The sequence below is a fragment of the Nyctereutes procyonoides genome, unplaced genomic scaffold, assembly GCF_905146905.1.
Source record: "Nyctereutes procyonoides isolate TBG_1078 unplaced genomic scaffold, NYPRO_anot_genome, whole genome shotgun sequence".
Taxonomy (NCBI): domain Eukaryota; kingdom Metazoa; phylum Chordata; class Mammalia; order Carnivora; family Canidae; genus Nyctereutes; species Nyctereutes procyonoides.
Genome location: NW_026575020.1, coordinates 36,996,354 through 37,020,450, shown reverse-complemented (window position 1 = coordinate 37,020,450; position 24,097 = coordinate 36,996,354). Strand labels below are relative to the sequence as shown.

Below are 24,097 nucleotides of genomic sequence, written 5' to 3'. Positions count from 1 at the left end.
AGCTCATAGAACCAGCTGCAGCCTCTGAGCTCAGGTGTTCCCCATGTCCCCCAACACCCCAGGGCAGTGGGGCTGGGCTGACCGCAGCCTCTTCCCTACCAGAACCTGACTCGAGAACAAGCCGACTACTGCGTCTCCCACATGAAGCCCTACGTGGATGGCAAGGGCCGCGAACTCCCCACTGCCTTCGACTACGTGGAGTTCACCCGCTCGCTCTTTGTGAACTGATCCTGCTCCTAGCCTGGCCTGCGCTGCCTGCCCCGCTGTCACCTTGCTGCATGTCACCTCCTCTCTGTGCTTAAGTATTCCAGTGTCACCTCCCACTGTAAGCTTATGTCTGCTTAGCTTGGGATAAGACTTAGTAGAAATGGTGCTTCACTAAGCCACTTCTGGTCCAGTGGCACTTGCCCTGTGGCTGTGGGGACCCAGATTCCTGTTGTGAAGCCAGCTGCCCCATTCCGACTCGAGAAATCTAAACAGCTGGCTATTTCCCTTCTTGTTCTCCCCCCTCCATTTTGTTTTCACGTAAAAGACAAATAAAGGACTCTTCCCCCATATGTTCATGTTGTCTTCATTGAGCTTCTACGAGAAATCCACAGCTCAGCACAGGTGTGGCCTCACCCCACCTGCCCCCATATTTGGGGGCATTCCACACCCCCACCCACGGAGCCCTGCTGTCACTTAGGTGGCCACCTCAGCTGCCAGCTGCTCCAAGTCCTCGGTCTCCCGGGGTCCTTGTTCTGTGAACTCGGTGCTCAGCTGCCATACCTTTACTGTGCCCTTGGCGTCGCCAGCAGCCAGAAGCTGAGTCTGCTGGTGATTAAATTCCAGACAGTAGACAGGGCTTTCATCCTGGGTTTGCTTGATTGAAACTGTGGGTTTCTGGGAGCTTTTTTGGAGATCAAACAGCTGCACATCACCTGCAGATGAGAGAGACTCATGGGCCAAGAGGCCCCAACCAATAGCCTCTGCCCCTCTTCTAAGTTCCCTGTGCACCTGGGAAGAGAAACTATGGGCCACAGCACAAAGTAAGGCTAGTGCCTGGTTCAGCAACCCTTCCCTAGACGAGGGAGTCCTCCCGGCCCCGTGCGTCTCTCCCGGCTCAGAATTCCAGATATGTGCAGGGCCCATGGCACTTAAGTGGATCAGAGTCTGGTATCCTCTTTCCTACCTTCCCCAGAAGCAGCTGCAAACACCAAAGGGCGCACTGGGGACCAGCGCACAGCAAACAGGTATTTGTGGGACAGCTGCAGGGATGCCAGGGGCTGGGCCTGCAACATGGAGTACAGGTGGATGTGGCCGTCCGTCCCTGCGCTCAGGAAAAGGTTCCTAGACAGGATGCAAGGCAGAGAGCCAGGCAAGGGGGTGAGTGCTGGGTGTCTTGGTCCACTGGGCCTCCCTGGACCCCCAAACCAGGGACCCCTTTAGGGAATGAGGGCCCAATGCCCTCTGGGCACAAGAGCTCAAATGGGGAAAAGCTGGGCCCAAGACAGACTGCAGGCCCTTTCAGCAATTCTGTGGGACCCCCTCGCCCTCCTGGTGCCCGGTGGCCTCCTCTACCTGTGGAAGGGGGAACAGCTCACAGAGTAGATGGGACCCCCGTGGGGAGAGAAGATCAGTTGTGCCGGCGCCCGCAGGGGCACGGAGCTAGGCCTCTGCGTGAGGGCGGCCTCTTCCGCCACCAGGGAGCACTTGAGTGGGAAGCCGCCTTCCGTGCCCAGAACGAAAAGGCTGGGGTCAAAGCTGGAGAAGGCCACCGCTGTGGCGCCCACCTCGGTCTCTCCCCGGGGAGGCTGTGGAGAGATGGACGGCAGGGCAGAGCCAAGGGAATCCAGGCCCAGAGTCCCAAAGAGCCCATCACTTGAATGGGCGCCATGGCCCAAGGAGGTCAAGAAGTAAGTTCTCGACTGACCGGTAGCACCGGTGCTGGAGCTGCCTGCCCCCTCCAGCCCCCTCCCACCGGAGGCTTGCTCATGGGGCGAGGCCCTCTGGGGGCGGTAGCTGGGGCCTCACATACCTTCCTCAGCTTGGTGTTCCTCGGGAGCTGCTGCACCACCAGTGCAAAGCCGTCCGTGAGCTGCAGCTGGCCGGCCCCGACCCCCTGCCAGAGCAGCACCTTCCCGTCCGTGGCCGCGCTCAACACCTGGAAGCGGTGGCTGTGCCGGGGCTCCGGAAGCCAAACCACCTGGGGTGACAGGATGCAGGTCCAAGGTCGGGGAAAAGCTGCTTGTTCCCAGCCTGCCCCCACCTCCCAACAGACCCAACGGTGCCCCTCCGCCCCACCTGCCCCTTCTAGGAAAACAAGGAGGATTCTGGGGTAGGCCTGGAGCCACCTCACACTCCGGGGCAGGCGGCGGTCCCCAGGCTGCAGAGGTCCCTCCCTGAGCCCGGGCAGGCCAGGACAGCAGGGTGCCTCTTGTGGCAGCTTGGGGTGAGGGGGGCATGCCGGAGCGGCGCAGGGCCCTGGGGGTGGGCCAAGAGAGGGGGCGGAATGTGACTCATGCCCTGGGGCCTCTGAGAATACTGAAAGCAGTTGTCCAGCCGCCAACTCCCCGGTGACCTTCGGCCGCAGCTGTGCCAGGCGGGCGCCCTCGCTCCTACTTGGCCTCGAGAAGCAGGCCTGTGACAGCACATCACAGCTCAGGGGGAAAGGGATGGGGCCTCCTCCAACCCCCCAGCAGCAGCCCACGGCTCTGACCTGGTACACGGGGTCCGTGTGTGTGTCGTCTGTCAGGCCCGTTCGCCAGAGCAGCGGGTCCTCAGGATGGCTCATGTCCCACACCAGCACCTCGCCACTGTACAGCCCACCTGTGGGACCAAGAGCTGACTCACACCCTGCACCCCGGCTTCTCTTCCCACTTGCGGAGCCAAGATGTGGAACCACTTCCCCAAAACCACCTTGAGGAAAGTTGGTTTGGCCCTCAGCCTCAGCCTCACACCCCAGCCCCCTGCAAGCCTCACACGTCCCAGGAAGCCTCTCCTGCTGCCAGGCTGATCTCGGCCCGGTACCCAGCTCCTCCCTCCAAGACAACCCCCTCTTCCCAACATGTGTGGCCCCAATCACCACTGACGCTCCCCGAGGGTGCCCACGTCACCCTGCCTCTGGTCCTGACTGGGCTATACCCTTACACAGCCCACACCCCAACAAGACTCCACAACAACCCTCTGCCAGTTCTGCAGCCTCCCCGCCTCCTGCTCCTCCTCCGAGTGCCATACCTGGCACAGCCCGCTCAGCATCCTCACCTGAGCCCAGGGATCAGGGCCACCTACACTCTCTCCACACTCTCTCTCCCCCGCGGACTCGCTCTAGCCGTCCCTGGGAGCTCAGGGCGCAGTGGAGAGCTCACCTCTGGCCACCCTCTACACAGAAGGAAGCAGAGTGAGGCAGGCTCAAGGCTCACCTGCAACATGGGACGGCTGCGTGGGGTGGAAGGCCAGGCACATGACGGCGCTGGGCACCTCCACCACTGCCGATGGCTGCTGGGGGTTCAGGCCTCGCCTGTCCAGGTTCCAGGCACACACGAAGGACTTCAGGGTGCTCCAGTCCCCATCATCCAACCTGCATAGGAATGAGCCCGAGCTGGCTCTGCCTCGAGGCCAGGACTCATCCCCCCCTTACTCCTATCGCCTGACCCACCATTCCCCCAGCCCACCCCAAACAAATCAGCCTCTGTGTCCCTGCCACACCCAGAATGTACCAGGTACTGAAGTGGCACAGGAATCTCCGTGGCACTTCAAGGCTATGACCTCAAGAAAAGGGTTCCAGGGAACCAAGGATGGGTCTACACAACGGCAGGCTTGGGGAGCCCTGGCACATCAGGAAAGAGCTCATACAGAAAAGGAGGCAGGCCCAGGGCTCACTGCCCTGTGCTGGCAGGTGGGCACCGGGACTCCTGGGTGCTAAGCCCCTCCCTCCTCGGCTCTTTCCAGCCAACCTGGTGCCCAGGCAGCCTTGAGGAAAGGCCAAGCTCCAGGTCAACCCTTCACCAAAAAGACAGGGAAAGAGGCTTAGACCAGTCTCCAGACCTTCCACTGCCCTGCAGCCTCCCCTGCTGCCACTCACCGGCCATAGGCACAGGCCACCACAGACCCCGTGGTGTTCCAAGAGACACTGGTCACATGCAGACCTTGCCCTTGGGCTGGAGGGTAGCCCAGGGTGTGCAGACAGGTCACCTGCAAGAGACAGACCATCCCCAACCCTGAACCCAGAGCCAACCAACAGGTTACCTTGTAGGCACCTAAAAAATACACAGAGGCTTGGACCTCCCAGCCATCAAAGTCTGCTGCCCAGTCCTGGAGGGAAATGTGGAGGCTTCATCCAAACACCATTCCTCGGGCAGCCCCAGTGGCACAGCAATTTAGTGCCACCTTCAGCCCAGGGTGTGGTCCTGGAGACCCGGGATGGGGTCCCACATCAGGCTCCCTGCATGGAGGCTGCTTCTCCCTCTGCCTCTCCCTCTGTGTGTGTGTGTGTGTCTCTCTCATGAATAAATAAATACAATCTTAAAAAAAATACTAAAAAAAACTTAAAAAAAAAAAACAATAAAAAACGAACACCACTCCTCACAGGATACTTCGAAAAACCCAGAAGAAAGGATCTTATAAACCAGGGTAGATGCCAGGTTGTGGATCAGAGTTAGACCCTGTTCTACAGACCACCATTTCAAAAGCTTTGGCTTCTGAGGCACGTGGGTGGCATGGTGGGTTAAGGGTCTGGCTCGTTTTCAGCTTTGGACATGATCTCAGGGTTATGAGACTGAGCGCCATGTTGGGGTCTGCACTCAAGGATGACCCCTGCTTAAGATTCTCCCCCTCCCTCTGCCTCTCCGCGCCATTCAAAACAACAATAAAAGCTTTAGCTTCTGGAACTGGATGGTAGTGATGGCTTCACAACAAAGTGACTATACTCGGTGCCACAGGCCTTTATACGCAAAGGTCTAGCATCTTCTTTCACAGCCCAGAGCAGGCTGGCAATGCTGGCCACCATGAGCGGTCAGCCCAAGGTTTCTGGGACAGGATTTGCAGCACAGATCAAAACCCGTGTGAAAAGCTGACTGCTCCTTGACCTCATGACCCCATATAAAGTAAGTATCGAATAGAAAGAACCTAAAAAGTGTAAAACGCTGTATGGTGGGAACTGTCACTCACTGCTAGCAAGAAGACAGAATGGCACGACCACCGTGGGAAAACAATCTGGTGTTTCTTCAAAAGCTGAAATACAGATCTCTAATATGACCCGGCAATTCCGCTCCAATGTACACAGCCAAGAGAACTGAAAACACTGTTCACACAGAAACTTGTACACAAATGTTCACAGTGTTATTCCTACCAGCCAGAATGTCCACCAGCTGACCAATGCGATGCATCTCTCAGTGGGGGAAGGACTACTGAGCTACATGAAGGAAAGAGCCAGGACACAACCAGCCTCGCCAAACATTCTGCCAAGTGAAAAAGCCAGTCACCAAGACTGCTTCGTATACAACTCCATTTATGTGAAACATCCACATTAGACAATCTATAGACAGAGAGAGGAGGGACACCCAGGGATTTGGAGGGAAATGAGAAGTGACTGCTAGTGGATATGGGCTGTCTTTTGGGGGGTAAATGAAAATGTTCTAAAATTGTGCCAGTGTCGTACAACTCTAGAAACATAAACACTTATTGAACTGTACACTTTATTTTTTTAAGATTTTTAATTTATATATGAGAGAAAGAGAGAGGGAGCACACATGCACATGCGGAAGGAGGCAGGGCAGAGGGAAAGAGAGAAGCAGACTCCCTGCTGAGCAGGGAGCCCAATGCAGGGCTCAATCCCAGGACCCCAAGATCATGGTCCGAGCCAAAGGCAGATGCTTAACCAAGCCACCCAGGCACCCCAAACTGTACACTTTAAATGGGTGAATTATATGGGATGTGAATGATCTCTCGATAAATCTGTTATTTAAAACCAAGCCGTACAGGGGCGCCTGGCTGGCTCAGACAGCAGAGCATGCAACTCTTGATTTCAGGCTCATGAGTTTGAGCCCCATGCTAGTGTAGAGATTACTTAAAAAAACTTAAAAGAAAAGGAAAGGAGGGAACCCTGGGTGGTGCAGTGGTTTAGTGCCTGCCTTTGGCCCAGGGCACGATCCTGGAGACCCTGGATCGAATCCCACGTCAGGCTCCCGGTGCATGGAGCCTGCTTTTCCCTCTGCCTGTGTCTCTGCCTCTGTGTGTGTGTGTGTGTGTGTGTGTGTGTGACTATCATAAATAAATAAAAATTTAAAAAAAAAGGAAAGGAAAAGAGAAAGAAAAGAAAAGCTGTATGGTGGGGTAGGAAGTGGAAAGAACTCAAGAAAACCTCTGAGGTCTCACTACTTTTGGTTTCCTTTTTTTTTTTTTTTTAAAGATTTTATTTATTTATTCATGAGAGAGACAGAGAGAGATAGGGGCAGAGACACAGGCAGAGAGAGAGGAAGGAGCATGCTCCACGCGGGGAGCCCGACGTGGGACTCAATCGTGGGACTCCATTCCGAGACTCCTTAGCAGGGATCATGCCCTGGGCCGAAGGCAGGTGCTAAACCACTGAGCCACCCAGAGATCCCCTACTTTTGGTTTCCTGATCTGGGTTCTGGTTCCAATAAAGTGCTTGTCATAACACTACTTATAAGTGCAACAACCAGAACAACTGAAAATCTGAAGATGGGACTGCAGGTAGAAGATGGGGACGCTCCGCACCTTCAACACGGTGGCCGTGTGTTTGCCAAGACTCAGAACAGCACTAACGGTGAGCTGACCCGCATAGAGAACACACCTTGATAAACTTGGCTCAAAAAAATAAAGTGTGCGGATGAAACAGGAGGCGGTATTTTAAAAAGACAAGCGTGGGCAGCCCTGGTGGCACAGCAGTTTAGCGCCGCCTGCAGCCCAGGGTGTGATCCTGGAGACCCAGGATCGAGTCCCACGTCGGGCTCCCTGCACGGAGCCTGCTTCTCCCTCTGCCTGTGTCTCTCTGCATCTCTCATGAATAAATAAAAATAAAATCTTTAAAATAAATAAATAAATAAATAAATAAATAAACAAACAAACAGACAGACAAGTGTGAAGTCTCTGGAGCTACCTGACAACACAGAATGGGCTTTGCTTCCAACCAGAAAAGACCCCAAGATCAGTCACCATGACACACGGCTGTCCACACGTGTGCAAAACAAGAGGAAGGAACCAGCAGAGCCAGGAGGTCAGAAGTCCTGGTGGTAGCCCCTGGGGTGATCACTCCCTCATCTTCGATTTCTAAGTGTCCCTCCAAGGTTGTCACATTGTTTTGAGAAATCTGAAATCATGGTTTCTCTATGAGAGCAGCATGCTGGCCCTTCCGCAGCCACTGCAGTGGTGCCAAGGACAGTCATGAAATGACAAGACCAACACTGTGACAGCAGAAGTAGACACAGAAAAACCCCCAACGGCCAAAATAATAACCCTGCTTTGAGGAAATCAATACAACACTGATGCAAAAGAAGCAACGAGAGAGAAAGATTCGCTGACGTTGTTAATACAATAGCCAACTTGTAGGCTCTGGTCTGCCTGGCATTCCAAAACCCGCTCAGACGCACGGCTGTGAGGCAGCTACCATGCTGCCACTCAGAGGGTGCTGCCCTATGGCCCACCAGTCCGCCTGTTTCTGCAGGATACCTCGCTGAGTCCCACAGGGGACTGAGATGAAGGATGGCATGTCTGCGGTGGGACACAGCACAGCCACTGCACAGGAACTAACATGGAAAGCTCTGGCAAGTAAGAAAACTCATAAAGAAAACGTATAGTGCTTTCCATTTTTTGTTTAAAATGTGCTTGGGGCACCTGAGTGGCTCAGATGGTTAAGAGTCTGCCTTCAGCTCAGGTCATGATGGCTTGTGATCAGCCCCAAGTCGGGCTCCCTACTCAATGGGGAGCCTGCTTCTCCCTCTCCCCCTACCCCTTCTCTTTCTCTCTTTCCCTGTCAAATAAATAATAAATAAAATCTTAAAAAAAGAAATGTTCTTGGGACGCCTGGGTGGCTCAGCGGTTGAGTACCTTGCCTCTGGTTCAGGGCATGATCCTGGAGTTCCGGGATGGAGTCCCACATCAGGCTCCCTACGGGAGGCCTGCTTCTCCCCCTGCCTGTATCTCTGCCTCTCTCTGTGTGTCTCTCATGAATAAATAAAATCTTAAAAAAAAAACAAAGAAATGTTCTCAATGACAAACACTAGTAATGATGGGATGCTGTGTTAGTGTAGCGTGTACTACAGGAAACAGCTGAGGCCTGGGAACACCGTGTTCCCTCCCTCTGTCCACACAGTATATGCTCTGTGTCTCTGTAACACCTGGGTTTGTTATAATGAACACATGTTGCTTCTGTAGTCAGAAAACAGATATTTTGTAAAGGGGGAGAAAGTAATACAGTCTTGGACCAAATTAATCCATAGAAACGAGGGAAGTGCTACAAATAAAGAGCAGAAACTTAACCTCTCTAAATTCAACTGTAAAATGGGGGGTGTGGGGCATCAGTGAGGGCAAGGAGCGAAGGATGAAGGACGTGCTGAGATCTTACCTGGTCACTGAGCCCTTCCTGTGCTCAGCTTTACAAAGATTCAGGGATGGCCCAATGGGGTGTGACCTCAGCAACTGCTTTCCAGAATGATGTTGAGGATTTCCCTCAAACAAATCGACTCTCCCATGCCTTCCTATGACTTGGTGGGAAGAAGGCAGAGGAGGAGGAGGGGCTAGAGCAGGGCTTATGACCTCTGAATACATAGTTACTCATCTCTGTTTCCCGAGGAAGAAAGCATTGTATAAAAAAGTTTGGCCCAGAACACTAAGGCTCTGGGGTTGGTCAAAGGCATGTAGCACTGAGCAAGCAGCCTGTCCACAGGAGAGGCTGAGGCCCATGGGCTGAGAAGCCAGGGCCAAGAGCCCCCCAATCATTCAGAGGCTCCCTTATCTCAAAGCCTGGGCTGTCGGTGAGGCTGGACACCTGAGTAGACAGGGTGACAGCTCTGAACGGAGCCTTGGAGACGCTGAAGTCACTGGAGCAAAGTAGTGATACCGACCAGGGCTCACATCCCAGCTTGCCCCATGATAGCTGTGTGACCACAGACAAGTCACTAAGCCTCTCTGGGCCTGACATAAAATAGAGATCATCCCAGGGCTGAGGAGTGAATGAGATGACACAGAGAGCACTCACTGTACGCTGCATGGGGAGGCACAGCCAAGTAGTGGTGAGAAACTTCGGTCCAAAAAAAAAAAAAAAATTCAGTCCACAGACTTCCTGGTTTCAAATCTTGCCTCTACTGCTCACTAGCTCTGTGTGATCCTGGAAAAGTCACTTCAGCTCAGTCTTCCACCTGTACCTACCAGTACCTCCCAGCTGTGGACCAATGTAACCATGTACCTACTTCTTGACAGCAGGGAAGCCTCGATGACGTACCCTTTTTTTTTTTTTTTAAGATTTTATTTATTTATTTGAGACAGAGAGAGAGAGAGAGAGAGTGATGGGACACCTGGGTGGCTCAGTCAGTTAAACATCTGCCTTTGACTCAGATCATGACCCCAGGGTCCTGGGATTGAGCCCTGCATTGGGCTCCCTGCTCAGCGGAGAGCCTGCAGCTCCCCCTGCTTGTGTTTCTCTGTGTTTCTCTCTCTCTCTCTCTCTCTCTCTCGATCTCTCTGTGTCAAGTAAATAAATAAAATCTTAAAAAACAGAGAGAGTGGGGGATGCCCAGGTGACTCAGCAGTTGAGCGTCTGCCTTCAGCTCAGGTCATGATCCCGGGGTCCTGGGATCGAGTTCCGCGTGGGGCTTCCTGCGTGGATCCTGCTTCTCCCTCTGCCTATGTCTCTGCCTCTCTCTCTCTGTCACTCTCATGAATGAATAAATAAAAATCTTAAAAAAAAAAAAAAAAGAGAGAGAGAACAAGAGAGAAAGAGTGCATGCACATAACCTGGGGGAGCCATAGGCTCTCCAATGAGCAGAGACCCCAATGCAGGGCTTGATCTCAGGACCCTGGGATCATGACCTGAGCCAAAGGCAGCCACTTAACCGACTGAGCCACCCAGGTGCCCCTCAATGACTTACTCTTATAAAACTATACACCTGGCTGGGGCATCTGGGTGGCTCAGTGGTTTGAGTGTCTGCCTTTGGGTCAGGTCATGATCTCAAAGTCCTGGGAATGAACACCACATCAGGCCCTCCCCTTAGTGGCGAGTCTGCTTCTCACTTTTCCTCTGTGATCTCTCTCATTCTCTCTCAAAGAAATAAATAAAATCTTTAAAACAACAACAACAACAAAAAAAAACTATACACCTGGCAAAATATAAGAGCTCAGTAAACGCTGTTACTATTATTGCTATTATCAATATCTGGGCGGTTAAAAAAAGGACTTTAACACAGGGCTGAGGATTGAGCAGCAGCAGAGGTGAGGGGCTATTCCAGGCTGCACTGGCTGATTCCCTACCGTCGGCTGCTGCTCAGTCCAATTCACCTCGAAGCCGTCAAAAGCGTGGCTCTGCCAGTTCTTGTTCAGCTCTCGAATAACCATGGCCTCCACCCTCCGAAGAAAGGCTGCAAGCCGGGGGCCGTCGTACTGGGATGCGGGCAGCACACCGACCGGCACAGGAGCCTCCGTCTGCACCTCGGCATCCACATGCTTCCAGGTCTGGGCAGCCGCCTCCGCGGTGGCAATGCTCGCCGTCTGACAACTTTTCTGCAGAAGATCACAACCCAGCAGTTACTACCCAGCCTCACCCGCCCTCCCACTTGCCTCCCATGCGGCCACTTACCTTCAGGCCCCTGGGCCTCTGGTCACCCTGCCTGCCCCCTTCCTCTTGTAATTGGCCCATCTTCCAAAGGATGAGCCCGATCTGTGTGCTGTGGGTGGAGAGGACCTCCTATGCGCCCTGAGTCACAGTGAGTGGTCCAGGGTCAACCAACATGACCCAGTAAGAGCCTGACTCAGGACTTTTGGTAACACTATGTCACTATTTGGAGAGGATGCAGAAGTGTCCCTTTTTTTTTTTTTTTTTTTTTTTTTTTTTAAGAGCACCCTTTTGAAGATACTGACAATAATAAGAATCAGGTAACATTAGAGCCAGCAGTGGTCATCTCAACCAGCACATGGAAGCACCTCAAACCTGGCGACCAGCACAATTACCCCATGGCATCTCCCTCCCTTGGCAGGCACTGTCCAAGATTCCCCCCCTCCCCATGATCAAAAGAAGCGAGTATGTCGGGATCCCTGGGTGGCGCAGTGGTTTGGCGCCTGCCTTTGGCCCAGGGCGCGATCCTGGAGACCCGGGATCGAATCCCACGTTGGGCTCCCGGTGCATGGAGCCTGCTTCTCCCTCTGCCTGTGTCTCTGCCTCTCTCTCTCTCTCTCTCTATCTCTCTCTCTCTCTATCATAAATAAATTTAAAAAATTAAAAAAAAAAGAAGCGAGTATGTCTGTAATGAGCTAATAGATAGAAGGCAGGCTTCTCCCCAGCTGCCTCTTTTCTCCACCCGGCCATCTGCCTCCAATCCCTTGCCCCTGTTTAGCCGGGCACAGGGACAGACAACAGATCAGCCTCTCTCTTACGGACACGACCCATCATTTACCAAACAGGGGCCCTCTACCACACATCTCTGTCTTACAAGTGGCTCTGCTCATGTGGCCCCTCACCAGGCACCTGAACACACAGGGCAATGATGAGGCCCAGACCCTTGTGCCCCCATCTTGGGCAGTGCTGGGCACTAGGCCAGCGCTAGTAAGCCTGAAGGAAGGGAGCTGAACCCACATGAGAGCAGGTCTTGCTAGAACATGAAACATCTGTCCCCACGCTCCCCTTCACATTCCACAAAATTCTCTTTGCTTATCTACCTCCCATTAAACTGAGCTGCTCCAGCTTCAGAACCTGGTCTGATCTCTCTTTATATCCCCTGCACTTTGTGTGGTATTTGGCACAAGCTCATTTCATTAAAACCATAATACTATATGTTATATATATACTATTAATGTTATAAATATATACATACTACATATATATACTATATATATGTTTTAAATATACATATACTATATACACTATATGTTATAAATATATACTATATATATATTTCTCCACTATGCTACACACACACACACACACACACACACAAATTATTTACTGAGTATCCACTTGCAAGGCACTGTCTGGGTACTATTGATACAGCAGAAAGCAAAAACATGCAAGATTCCTGTGCCCAAGGAGCTTCCACAGGGGCCTAGGATATGGAAACAAGAAAAACCCATCAACTACCTACAGCGCTAAGTGCAGTGAAGGTGTGGGAGAGAAGGGACCAGCTGGTGAGGCCTCTGGGGAAGTGGCACTTGAACTGAGGTGTGAAGGACAAGTGGAGAGCTGCAGGACAGGGACAGGGGCTGAGGGTGGGGAGCCCAGAGCAAAACCTTACAGTAGAAAAGGCCCCACACTCAAACTGGAGCAGGCAGCGTGCCCGGCCGCACTGGGTGAGGAGGGCGGCATGTGAGCAAAGGCAAGGCCAGGACGTGTCTGAGAGCCACACCTCTAGGTGTGAGCCACAGAGTGACTGAAAGCAGGGCCATGCCTCTTGGGCGGCTCAGGCAGAGTGAGGAGCGGAGGGCAGGTGTGACCACAGTGGGATGTGATGGCAGATTCTGGAAGAAGAGAACATAAAAGCAGTGGAGGCGTCGAGGATCCCGAGACTGGTCACAAGGCATGAGGCTCTGGAGAGCATCCAACAGAGACGTGACCTGAAGCCACAGCACTGGAGGAACCCCGCAGTACCAGTGGAGTGTGCACATTGAGGAGTTCATGGATGGGCATGGGGATCAGAAAGTATACAGACTGAGGGGATCCCTGGGTGGTTCAGCGGTTTGGCGCCTGCCTTTGGCCCGGGGTGTGGTCCTGGAGACCCAGGATCGAGTCCTGCGTCGGGCTCCCTGCATGGAGCCTGCTTCTCCCTCTGCCTGTGTCTCTGCCTCTCTCTCTCTCTCTCTCTCTCTCTCTCTCTCTCTTTCTCTCTCATAAATAAATAAATAAATAAATAAATAAATAAATAAATAAATAAATAAATAAATAAATCTATCTATCTATCTATCTATCTATCTATCTATCTATCTATCTTAAAAAAAAAAAAGTATACAGGCTGAGCCAAAATTCTAAGAGACTGGGTGAAAATCAAAGTACCAGAAGCCACGAGAATGGTAAGATGGTTGGTCACTAAGCACTCACTCAGGCACCATCCCCAGAGTTCTCACCTATCTTATTCATGCTCACAATCACCCATGAAGGAAATTCTATTTTGCATGACAACTGAGACACAGAAGTAACTTGTCCAAGTTCACATGGCATAAACACATAAATAGGGCTTGGATCCAGGTCCTCTGACCCCCCTCAACACCAAACTGTCTCTGGGTCACAGTGTTCACACCCAAATAGCCCCACGTCCTGGCCACTAATCATGTCAGATGAACTCGGAAAAAACGTTTCTAAAAGAATGTTACCCAGTGTCCTAATGTAAAGCAAAAATGTCCACAAGAGACAGCGAGCTGTCACCTCTCCAGCTATCTCTACTAGTATTTTTTTTTTTAAGATTTTATTTATTTTACAGAGAGTAAGAGAGCACAAAGGGGGTGGGGTGGGGCAGACAGGAGAGGGAGAAACAGACTCTCCGCTGAGCAGAGAGCCTCACACGGGGCTCAATCCCAGGACCCTGGGATCATGACCCAAGCCAAAGGCAGATAGATGCTCAACCGACTGAGCCACTCAGGTTCCCCGCTATCTCTACTAATACTTCTTTGCTGCTTGCTTACTCAGGCAAGTAACAAATGTCAAAACACTAGAGAAAATTAGGTAGAAAATGAAAACTCAAAATCAATGATACTGCACCAGCAATGTTTTTTTTCTGTGAACTAGAAGGAAACCACCATTACTCTTTTAGTTCTGGGACACAGAAGCAGGTTCCTATGGTTCAAGATCCAAGTATCTCGGGACGCCTGGGTGGCTCAGCGGTTGAGCATCTGCCTTGGGCTCAGGGCAGGATCCAGGATTCCTGGGAGTCCCACATCGGGCTCTCTGCATGGAGCCTCTTTATCCTACCCTCTGCCTGTGTCTCTGCCTCTCGGTGTCTCTCGTGAATAAATAAATAAAATATTAAAAAAAAAAAAAGACCCAAGTATCTGGCCTGACCCTGATCTAGCCCAGACTATCTGGGGATGGAGCTCCAAGGCCTCCAGAAGGTAAGGGCTTGCCCAAGGCCACCCTGTATACAATGGTACCTCTCATTCCAGGCAGTGTGTGACTGGACCAACACTCCCATCTGAGATGTCAGAAAAGGAGCTGTGGCCAAGGGGGAATCCTTGCTTCCTAGGCCTCGGCAAGGCCAGGAAGGAGAGTGTCAGGGATGCTGGGCTGTAGCCTGCCTCTCACATCTCCCAGGCAGAGGTACTGCAGGGAAAAAGGGACTGCGGCCAGACTTTATTGGGGGGTGGGGGGCAGACTTTAATCACACTGGGAGGCGTGGCTCAGGGAAACAATTCTCAAACCAGGATGACCAGGCTCCTCCATGCTTTGGAGTCTGAAGCCCCCCTCAGAGAGGGAGGCAATGAGACTCAGAGAGCAGAGCCCAGGGTGGGAGCCCAGCTCTTCTGCCCCCAAGAGAGTCTGAAGACACCTAGAATGTCAGGACTCCTACCCAAGCCACAAAAAACATGCCCCAACATCATGCCCACTGGATGGGAAGGAGACCTAACCTAGGTCTCTCTGGGAACCTTACAACAGAGACAAAGATTTTACGAGTTAGACAGCACAGGCTTGGAACTGCAACCTGGAAACTTGGGCCCCAACATTCAGCCAGTGCCACAGTGTGACCAGGAGACAAGCAGAGAGGGGCCTCAGGGCAGGGATGGCAAGAGCAGAGCTGAGAGGAAGTGGGCCCCCAAAGCCTGATTCCTCAGGACCACCTGCACTGCCATGTAGAGGCCCAGGAGACTCCCCTGCCTCCTGAAGAGAAGTGCCTGGTGTGGCTGACTGCTGTCATCTGCCACCAGAGTCCAACACTGACCTCCGGGAAGGCTCCCTGACCCCCAGACCACCACCCATCAAGGCCTCACTTCTGAAATAGGGGGTCTCTGGCTGGCATCTAGGACTGGCTGATCAGTTTCAGAACACTCATCATTGACAGAGGAAATGGCCCCACTGGGCCTAGAGACCAGCCACCACCCACCGACAGAACACTGGGCTCTGCCTTTGAGGTCAAAGACTGACCAGTGCCACTGGCAACTTGGTTATTCAGAAACCGGCCAGCCAGAGAAACCCTTCCAGGGGATACCAACTGGAGCAGGACAACTTCAAAGTCATGAGTAGAACAGTCACTTTCTTATTAAAAACATACATTCAAAAAAAAAAGAAAAAAAAAACCATACATTCAGGACACCTGGGTGGCTTAGCGGTTGAGCATCTGCCTTTGGCTCAGGTCATGATACCAGGGTCCTGGGACTGAGTCCCACATCGGGCTCCCCAGGGAGCCTGCTTCTTCCTCTGCCTGTGTTTCTGCCTCTCTCAGTGTCACTCATGAATGAATAAGTAAAATCTTTTAGGGATCCCTGGGTGGCGCAGCGGTTTGGCGCCTGCTTTTGGCTCAGGGCGCGATCCTGGAGACCCGGGATCGAATCCCATATCGGGCTCCCGGTGCATGGAGCCTGCTTCTCCCTCTGCCTGTGTCTCTGCCTCTCTCTCTCTCTCTGTGTGACTATCATAAATAAATAAATTAAAAATAAAAAAAATTTAAATCTTTAAAAAAAATAAAAATAAAAATAAAAACATCTAGGGGACCCTGGCTGGTTCAGTCAATAGAACATGCCAACTCCTGATTTCCAGGTCATGAGTTCGAGCCCCACGTAGGGTGTAGAGATAAATAGATATGGGGCGCCTGGGTGGCTCAGTTGATTAAGTGTCTGACTCTTGATTTCGGCTGAGGTCATGATCTCAGGGTTGTGAGATCAAGCTGTCCCCCTACCCCACCCGGCGAGTTCTAAGATGGATGTGGAGGCTGCTTAAGATTTTCTCTCTTCCAAAAAAAAAAAAAAAAAAAAAAAGATTTTCTCTCTTCCTCTACCCCTCCCCCCACCCTCTCAAGAAAAAGGATAAAACATATACATATTCTCGACTCTAGGACATATTGATTATAAAACATTCTAACTGGTATGCCTTAGAGCTTAGAGGCTGGGCGCCTGTTTTTGGCTCAGATCATGATCCCAGGGTCCTGGGATCAAGTCCCACATCGGGCTCCCTACAGGGAGCCTGCTTCTCCCTCTGCCTGTGTCTCTGCCTCTCTGTTTCTCTCATGAATAAATAAATGAAATCTTAAAAAAAAAAAATTCCAACTATTTTATAGTAGCTCTTCAGGGGAGAAACTATATTAAATATAGAAGTCATGGGGATCCCTGGGTGGCTCAGCGGTTTGGCGCCTGCCATTGGCCCAAGGTGCGATCCTGGAGTCCTGGGATCGAGTCCCACATCGGGCTCCCGGCATGGAGCCTGCTTCTCCCTCCTCCTGTGTCTCTGCCCCCCCCCCTATATATATATCATAAATAAATAAATCTTTTTAAAAAATAAATAACATAAAATAAAATAAACAAGTCATTTATGAAACACATCAATTCTTACGATCTGTTAAAATGGCTGAGGATCGGGGTGTGTCTTCTAATTGAGGAAATACATCACCACAGAGAAAATACATGTTTGAAGGTCGAGGCCCCTGCTACTCCCCTGGGAAGTAACCACCGCCACCAAATACCAGAAGCACACCACTTCTCATTTCATCCTCCCAACTAGCCTCAGCCAGCACATCTGACTCCAGAGTGGAAAAGACCTCAAGATCATTCTAGATCTGCACTCTCAATGAGCAGGCCCCAAAATCACCTGGAAGCCTGCTAAAACACAAGCCTCCTGGAGTGGGGCTGAGAGTGCTGTGCTAACAAGCCGCCAGGTAATGCTGATGCTGTGGCGGCGGCGGGGGGGGGGGGGGGGGGGGGGGGGGGGAGGGTACTGTTACTCAGCCCCCACATGTTGGCCTCACCCGTTTATATGCTTCCCAGGGCCACAGCCCAAGATCCATCACCCTTCACCCTCACCCAGTACAGACCATGCTCACATCTACCCCCCTTTCTATCTCCACTACTCTGGGGGCTGGGGCTTCACTTGGGGTGGGGTAGTACATGGCTCATCCCCAGAGGCTAAGGAATGCTGTCAAGCCCACCTCAGGGGTGCTGCTGGGTTCTTGTGTTGGGAATGGCTTGTCGCTGTCACCTTGCCACTTCCAGCAGGCCCACTTCCACTAGTCCTCCCCAGAGTCTCCCTTTTCTTCAGGTTGCTGTTAGCCCCAAGGCCTCCTTCCTTCCACCTCCTTCCCCATCAGGTCCTGCACACCCAAGGAGAAGGCGGGTGTGACAGGAGCAGAGAAGATTCTGGCCTAGGTCAGCAGCTCTCCATGCACACACTATAAAGCCCACATGTGAGCACCACCTCAACTGGACCCGAGTGTGAGGCACAATTCATGGCAAATGAGCAGACAAGGTGAGGCAGGAATGCAAAGTTGAGCTGAGGGAGTTTCGTAGTGCAGTATGGACAACTGTCCCAGGATGCCTCCGTGAGTGTAGAATAACTGAGCCTGGAACCAACATCAAGGCACAACCTCCTGTCCAGGTGAACTTGCCTCTTGAGAATATCAGGGCAGAAAACAGCTATTCAAAGGCTGATGTGGAGCCAGGAGCCAGCCATGTGAGGAGGGAAAGAGCAGACATTTCCATAGAAGCTGGGAGCTGCCGATGTGCTAGACCACCTTGGAGCTGCAATTACTGCAGACTATCTTGGTGTCATCTTAACCTCTTACTCTTTTCTCGTGCTCCTTGGGGGAAAAAAAATCTACACTCTAGCAAACTCAAAGGTAGAGAGCCACAGATTTAATTCTCCTTGAAAATCTATAAGAGGCCAGACTCCAGGTTAAAACAAACACCCTCCAGCAGGGGGTGACATACGCTATGGAAGCCACCAAGATGAGAAAGCAGTAGCCCATCTGGGAAGAAGAGCCCGCAGGTAGGCAGCTAATTTAATTCAAAGCAGGAGAGGAGAGATGTATCCTACAAGACAGCACACAGGAAAATTATTCAATCCAGTATTTCCCAGGTGCCTTTGGGAGGTGCAAAAGTACACAAGACCCACTCTCCTACCCTCTGGGAGCTCACAGTCCACGGAAGACAAGATCTAAATGTCCAAAATGCATTCCATGGATGGAAAAGTTCTGGAACTAGATAGGTGGTGATCATTGAACATTGAATGTACTTGACAATTGTATACGTAAAAACAGTAAAATTTCTGGGGCACCTGAGTGGCTCAGTGAGTTAAGCGTCTGCCTTTGGCTCAGGGTGTGATCCCAGGGTCCTGGGATCCAGCCCTGCATTGGGCTCCCTGCTCAGTGGGGAACTTCCTTCTCCCTCTGCCCCTCCTCCTGCTCAGACTCTGCTCTCAAGCGTGCAAGTGCATGCATGCACACGCTCTCTCTCCCCAATAAATAAAATCTTTTTTTTTAAATAGTAAAATTTGGGCAGCCTGGGTGGCTCAGTGGTTTAGCGCCTGCCTTTGGCCCAGAGCATGATCCTGGAGACCCAAGATCGAGTCCCATGTCAGGCTCCCTGCATGGTGCCTGCTTCTCCCTCTGCCTGTGTCTATCTTTCATTAATGGATGAATTAATTAAATAGATAGATAGATAGATGACAGTAAAATTTCGGGCAGCCCAGGTGGCTCAGCGGTTTAGTGCCAACTTCAGCCCAGGGCATGATCCTGGAGACCAGGGATCAAGTCCCACATCAGGCTCCCTGAATGGAGCCTGCTTCTCCCTCTGCCTGTGTCTCTGCCTCTCTCTCTCTCTCTCATGAATAAATAAGTAAAATATTTAAAAAAAATAAAATAGTAAAATTTCTATTATATGAACCTTATCACAATTTTACTTATTTTTAAGTAATCTCTATGCCCAGCATGGAGCTCGAACTCACAACCCTGAGATCAAGAGTCATGTGCTTTACCAGCTGAGCCAGCCAAGCACCTCACCACAATTTTTTTTAGTAAAAAAACACACCCACATTTTCCTAGGATCAGAATCAGGCTTCAGAAAAGTAATGCTCTTGGAAAGAAAGATGCATTTAATTGGCGGTCTCAAATTTTGCTACCCATTAAAATGACCTGAGAATCTTTTAATAAAATCAGATTCCTAAGTTACACCATATACCAATTAAGCCAGAATCACTGAAGGTAGGACCCAAACATCCATATTTTTCAAGAGTCTCCAGGACATTCCAGTGTCAGCCAAGTTTGAGAAACAGTGGGATGAACAAGGAGATAATTACATACCCTACATCTCAGGCAGCTGGACTGGTGCCTGACACTCCTATACCATCCACCTGAGCAACCCCAGGCTTTCAAACTGCTTTCTCACCCATGATCTCATTTAACCCCTCATCAAGTACTCTCACAAGGACCCACTTTACAGAAGAAGAGATCACCTGACTGGCCCAAAGCCCTAAAGACTGTGTGCATTCCAGGCTCAAACCAAGTCCAGGACACTATCCCTCTGTGAACAGATTAGAATATGACAAGAAAAGTCAAGTCAGGCCAAAGATGATTAATATTTAAAAAGAAAAGGGGAAAATTTGAAAGAAAGAAAGAAAGAAAGAAAGAAAGAAAGAAAGAAAGAAAGAAAGAAAGAAAGAAAGAAAGAAAAAGAAAGAAAGAAAAGGGGTAACTGGCTTGTAAGTTCGAGCCCCACATCAGGTGTAGAGATTACTTAAAAAATAAAATCTTTTTAAAAAATTTTTAAAAGAAGGAGTGCCTGGATGGCTCAGTTGGTTAGGTGTGTCTGATTCTTGGTTTCCACTCAGGTCATTGATCTCGGGGTCATGAGGACAACCCCATGATCAGTGAGGAGTCTGCTAGAGATTCTCTCTCCTTCTCCCTCTCCCCTTCACCCTCTCTCTGTAGACTAAATAATTAAAATATTTCAAAAAAAAATTAAAATAGAAAAAACCCATCACTGAAACATGGAAGCACATTCGAATATTGCACCACTACATGGGCCACACAGAGACCAATGGTCAACTTTTCCAAAAAGACTTTTAAGAAAATTAAGGAACTGGGATCCCTGGGTGGCACAGTGGTTTGGCGCCTGCCTTTGGCCCAGGGCGTGATCCTGGAGACCCAGGATCGAATCCCACGTCAGGCTCCCGGTGCATGGGGCCTGCTTCTCCCTCTGCCTATGTCTCTGCCTCTCTCTCTCTGTGTGTGACTATCATAAATAAATTAAAAAAAAAAATTAAAAAAAAAAAGAAAATTAAGGAACTGTATTTTAAAATTAGCTTACAGAGTTGTTTTCAATAAAAATTAGCTAAAACATTCATCATGGGGTTTATTGATAAAAGGAAAATTCGAGGGTCGCCTGGCTCGGTTAGTTGTCTGCCTTCGGCTCAGGTCATGGTCCAGGGGTCGTGAGACCAAGCCCTTCATCTGGCTCCCTGCTCAGTGGGGAGTCTACTGCTCCTTCTCTCTCTCTGCCCCTCTCCCCTGTTCGTGCTCTCTCAAATAAATAAGTATGAGGGACACCTGGGTGGCTCAGTGGTTTAGTCTCCCTTTGGCTCCGGGCATGATCCCAGGTCCCAGGGATTCCTAGGATCAGAATCCTGATCCCAGACACTGGGCTTTCTCTGGGGTACCTGAGGTGCCTTTCTCTGGGGTGCCTTTCTCCCTCTCCCTATGTCTCTGCCTCTCTCTGTGTCTCTCATTAATAAATAAATAAAATCTTTTTAAAAAGTAAATAAGTATGATCTTAAAAAAACAAAGAAAAATTTGAAATTGCCTAACAACCCATCAAGAGACTAAATAAAATGAAATTATTTTTAAAATATTTTATTTATTCATGAAAGACGGGGGGGGGGGGCAGAGACACAGGCTGAGAGAGAAGCAGGCTCCTCCATGCAGGGAGCCCGATGTGGGACTCGATCCCGGGACCTCAGGATCATGCCCTGGGCCAAAGGCAGATGCTCAACCACTGAGCCATCCAGGCATTCCCCCACCAAAAAAAAATTTTAACATGGAAGGTTTGTTTGTTTTTTTAATGGGGCAAAACAGACAACACAGTTGGAACAAGTATAAACTGAATGGGGAATGGGATGATTTTTCTTTATTCTGCATATCCGGTTTTTTTCTAAATTTTGAACACATTAACTTCTATAAAGAGATAAAAGTTAATTTGGAAAAAAAGTAATTTACCTTCTTCTCCCAACCCTTGCAACATTCTTACAACTTAATCAAAAATCTCTAATAGGACCGGAGATGCCAGTCCAAGGAAACAACCCTCACAGATAAAAGCTCTTACAACTCAAGAGTTCGAATTCCTTCTTAGAACTCTACAGGCTAAAACTATAGTCACAAGAAAATGAACCTGCCTGCATTTCATTCTAAGAAAAAAAGTTAGCCTGAATCAGGGTTTCCAACCTAAAGTATTCTAGAATCTGGGTCTTCAGCAAACGAGCTACTTCAAGTATCCTTTTTTTTTTTTTTTTTTTTTTAAGATTTTATTCACTTATTCATGAAAGACACAGCGAGAGAGCGAGAGAGGCAGAGACAAAGGCAGAGAGCCCGACTTGCGACCCGATCCAAGGCCCCCAGGATCAGGCCCTGGGCCGAAGGCGGCACTAAACCGCTGAGCCACCCGGGCTGCCCTATTTCAAGTATTCTTAAAAGCCAGTAAATGTGAAGTATACATCTACCTGTGATAAGGATGGACAGATTTTATTAAAATACCCATTTGGCTTTGCACTAGAACCGTTTCTAGGCAGCACAGTTAAGTAGGGAATACTCTGAAGCCAGATCAAATCCTGCATGCAGACTGTTGGCCCAAGGCAAGAAATCTGTCTTCAAGTAAGATTTCATGGACAGTTAACAAGTGTTGGTGAGTATCTCAGCTCTCCTTGGCCACTCAGGTGGCAAGCTAAGAGTTCTCTACTGGTAAATATGCCGTACCCTACAATGCACCCATTTTCACTGAGGAAAAGTCAACATCCTTACAATGATCTGCAAGGCCCTACTTGACCTGCCTCTGTTTATCTTCTCTGACCTCAGTGGGGACCACTTCCCCTTTCTTCATTCTTCTCCAGTCCCTCTGCCCTCTCAAACACGCAAGATCGGCTCCAACCCCAGGGCCTTTGCACTTGCAGTTTGCCCTGCCTGGCCGCTCTACCTTAGGTATCTTGTTGACTAACTCACTCCTTAAATGTCACCTTCTCAGTGAGGCTCACCCACCCCTTCACTCTCCAATTCAGCCTTTCAATCCCTCACCCTTCTTTTGCTTTTGTCCATGGCACTATTCACCTCCTAGGGAGCACACAGCATAATTTACTTATTACATAAGTTGCCTATTGGCTGTACCCTGCAAATGGCCCCATGTCAGCTCCAGGAAGGGGGTCCCAGTGCCAAAAAAGCCCTTGGCACACAGGAGGCCCTCAAAGTCTGCACAAACTGCTTCTCCCTCTGCCTGTCTCTGCTTCTCTCTTTCTCTCTCTGTGTCTCTCGTGAATAAATAAATAAAATCTTTAAAAAAAAAAAAAGTCTAAAAAAAATGGGGATCCCTGGGTGGCTCAGAGGTTTAGCGGCGCCTTCAGCCCAGGGTGTGATCCTGGAGAGCCCGGATCGAGTCCCACGGTGGGCTCCCTGCATGGAGCCTGCTTCTCCCTCTGCGTGTGTCTCATGAATAAATAAAATCTTAAAAAAAAAAGTCGGCACGAAGACCCCTCCGGAGAAGACCTGTGCCCAGGAGCTCTGCCCCTCACCTCCTCAAAACACCCCGGCATGCGTGCTTTTGATTAAGCTGCTAGAAAACCGGATTATCTCGACCTCGAAATGCAATCTGGTCTTTTTCTTAAGTAAAGTCAGTTGGAAATGCCTAAACATTGCTGTTCACACTAAATCCTTCGAAACATGAGGTCTTCAGAAGTCTTGAAGAAAAACTGCTTTTGTGATTGTTCAGAGTCTGGGGCAACTGGCACGAGGATACCGCAAGGGTTAGCCTCTGTGGGTGAAAGTACAGAAATAACCTGGTGGCTCGCCAGCACTTGGCCGCCCGGAGACCGCGAGCGGACCCTCGCCCTCCCGCCCGCGACGCCCCGAGCCGGGTCCGGGCCCTCACCGTCTCCCGGCGGATGCCCTGGACGCCCCTCCACTGCGAGGGCACAGACGCCACGCCCAGGGTCTCGTCCTGCAGCGGCCCTGACCGCCCGGGCCCCTCGGCGCTCGCAGCCCCGCCTGTAGCCAGCGCCTCGGCTCCCGCGCTTCCCGCGGGGTAAAGCTGCCTGGGCTGACCGCGGGTTGCCATGGAGATAGCTCCGCCCTACCGCGCCTGCGCATTGCGACGTGACCTTCGTCCCTGCGCCTCCGGAGCGGAAGAAAGGGGAGGTGAAGCTCTCCGCACCATTTTTGAATTGGTCAGATCACCTCCTCCAAGACTTTGGAGAACGAGATAAATTATTATTCTTGGCCAGGATGAGACAAGCATGGCCAGTTTTGGATACTTCATCCCAGTAGGGGCATGCTTGGGCATGCGCGGCTACCCCTGGTTTGGGGAGCGTAGTGCGGAAGTGCGGCCCCGTGCCAGGCTCAAAGATGGCGATGAGCGACCAGACGCAGAGACGAGGAGGAGAGACTGCCAGGACGCGAGGCTAGGACCGCGGCGGGCTGACGAGTTGTGGGGTCTGGGGGGTTGCAGAGCCCGCTGAGAAGTTGGGTGCTCTCTAGAGAGCCGGCCCCAGCTGCAGCCACCTCTAGTCCAAGGGCTCGCCCTCTGATTCTCAGTCTCCGCCTCTATAGAATGCTGACTTAAAATATCCATATGCGGAGGTAGAGTTTGGTTGGATAATTGGAAGGCCCAAATGAAGTCAAATGGAGAAAACTGCTTGTTAGATCGAAACTAAAGGCCTAAATAACTACCAGCTATTGCCTATCGCGTGTCAGGCAGAGCCCAGAGACATGTATATATTGAACTTATTAAA

General features: G+C 50.7%; 2 protein-coding genes across 5 annotated transcripts in view; one reads left to right on the top strand and one right to left on the bottom strand.

Moving 5' to 3' along the window:
* Positions 1–559, top strand: part of SPTAN1 (spectrin alpha, non-erythrocytic 1) — a 62,168-nt gene extending 61,609 nt beyond the window's left edge. For all 4 annotated transcript variants that reach the window (XM_055323966.1, XM_055323955.1, XM_055323944.1 and 1 more), the window contains one exon: positions 103–559. In XM_055323966.1, the coding sequence (XP_055179941.1) occupies positions 103–228 (126 nt within the window). In that variant the 3' untranslated portion in view covers positions 229–559. The remainder of the gene's footprint in view (positions 1–102) is intronic.
* On the bottom strand, positions 556–23,424 carry DYNC2I2 (dynein 2 intermediate chain 2). The gene is made up of 9 exons (XM_055323981.1): positions 23,239–23,424; positions 10,465–10,713; positions 4,064–4,173; positions 3,402–3,559; positions 2,699–2,808; positions 2,018–2,185; positions 1,561–1,793; positions 1,172–1,329; positions 556–920 (listed from the first exon to the last, which is right to left on the bottom strand). Exons 1-9 carry the CDS (start codon positions 23,422–23,424, stop codon positions 682–684), a joined length of 1,611 nt encoding a protein of 536 aa, XP_055179956.1. The 3' UTR covers positions 556–681.
* Between the last annotated feature and the right edge of the window lie 673 nt (positions 23,425–24,097).

Excerpts from the sequence above, each read along its gene's own strand:
- DYNC2I2 (XM_055323981.1), bottom strand. The coding sequence starts at position 23,424 with ATGGCAACCCGCGGTCAGCCCAGGCAGCTTTACCCCGCGGGAAGCGCG. Across the intron at positions 3,560-4,063 it reads GTGGCCTGTGCCTATGGCCG|GTTGGATGATGGGGACTGGA; the intron begins GTGAGTGGCAGC and ends ATTCCTATGCAG. Across the intron at positions 921-1,171 it reads TGCAGCTGCTTCTGGGGAAG|GTGATGTGCAGCTGTTTGAT; the intron begins GTAGGAAAGAGG and ends TCTCATCTGCAG.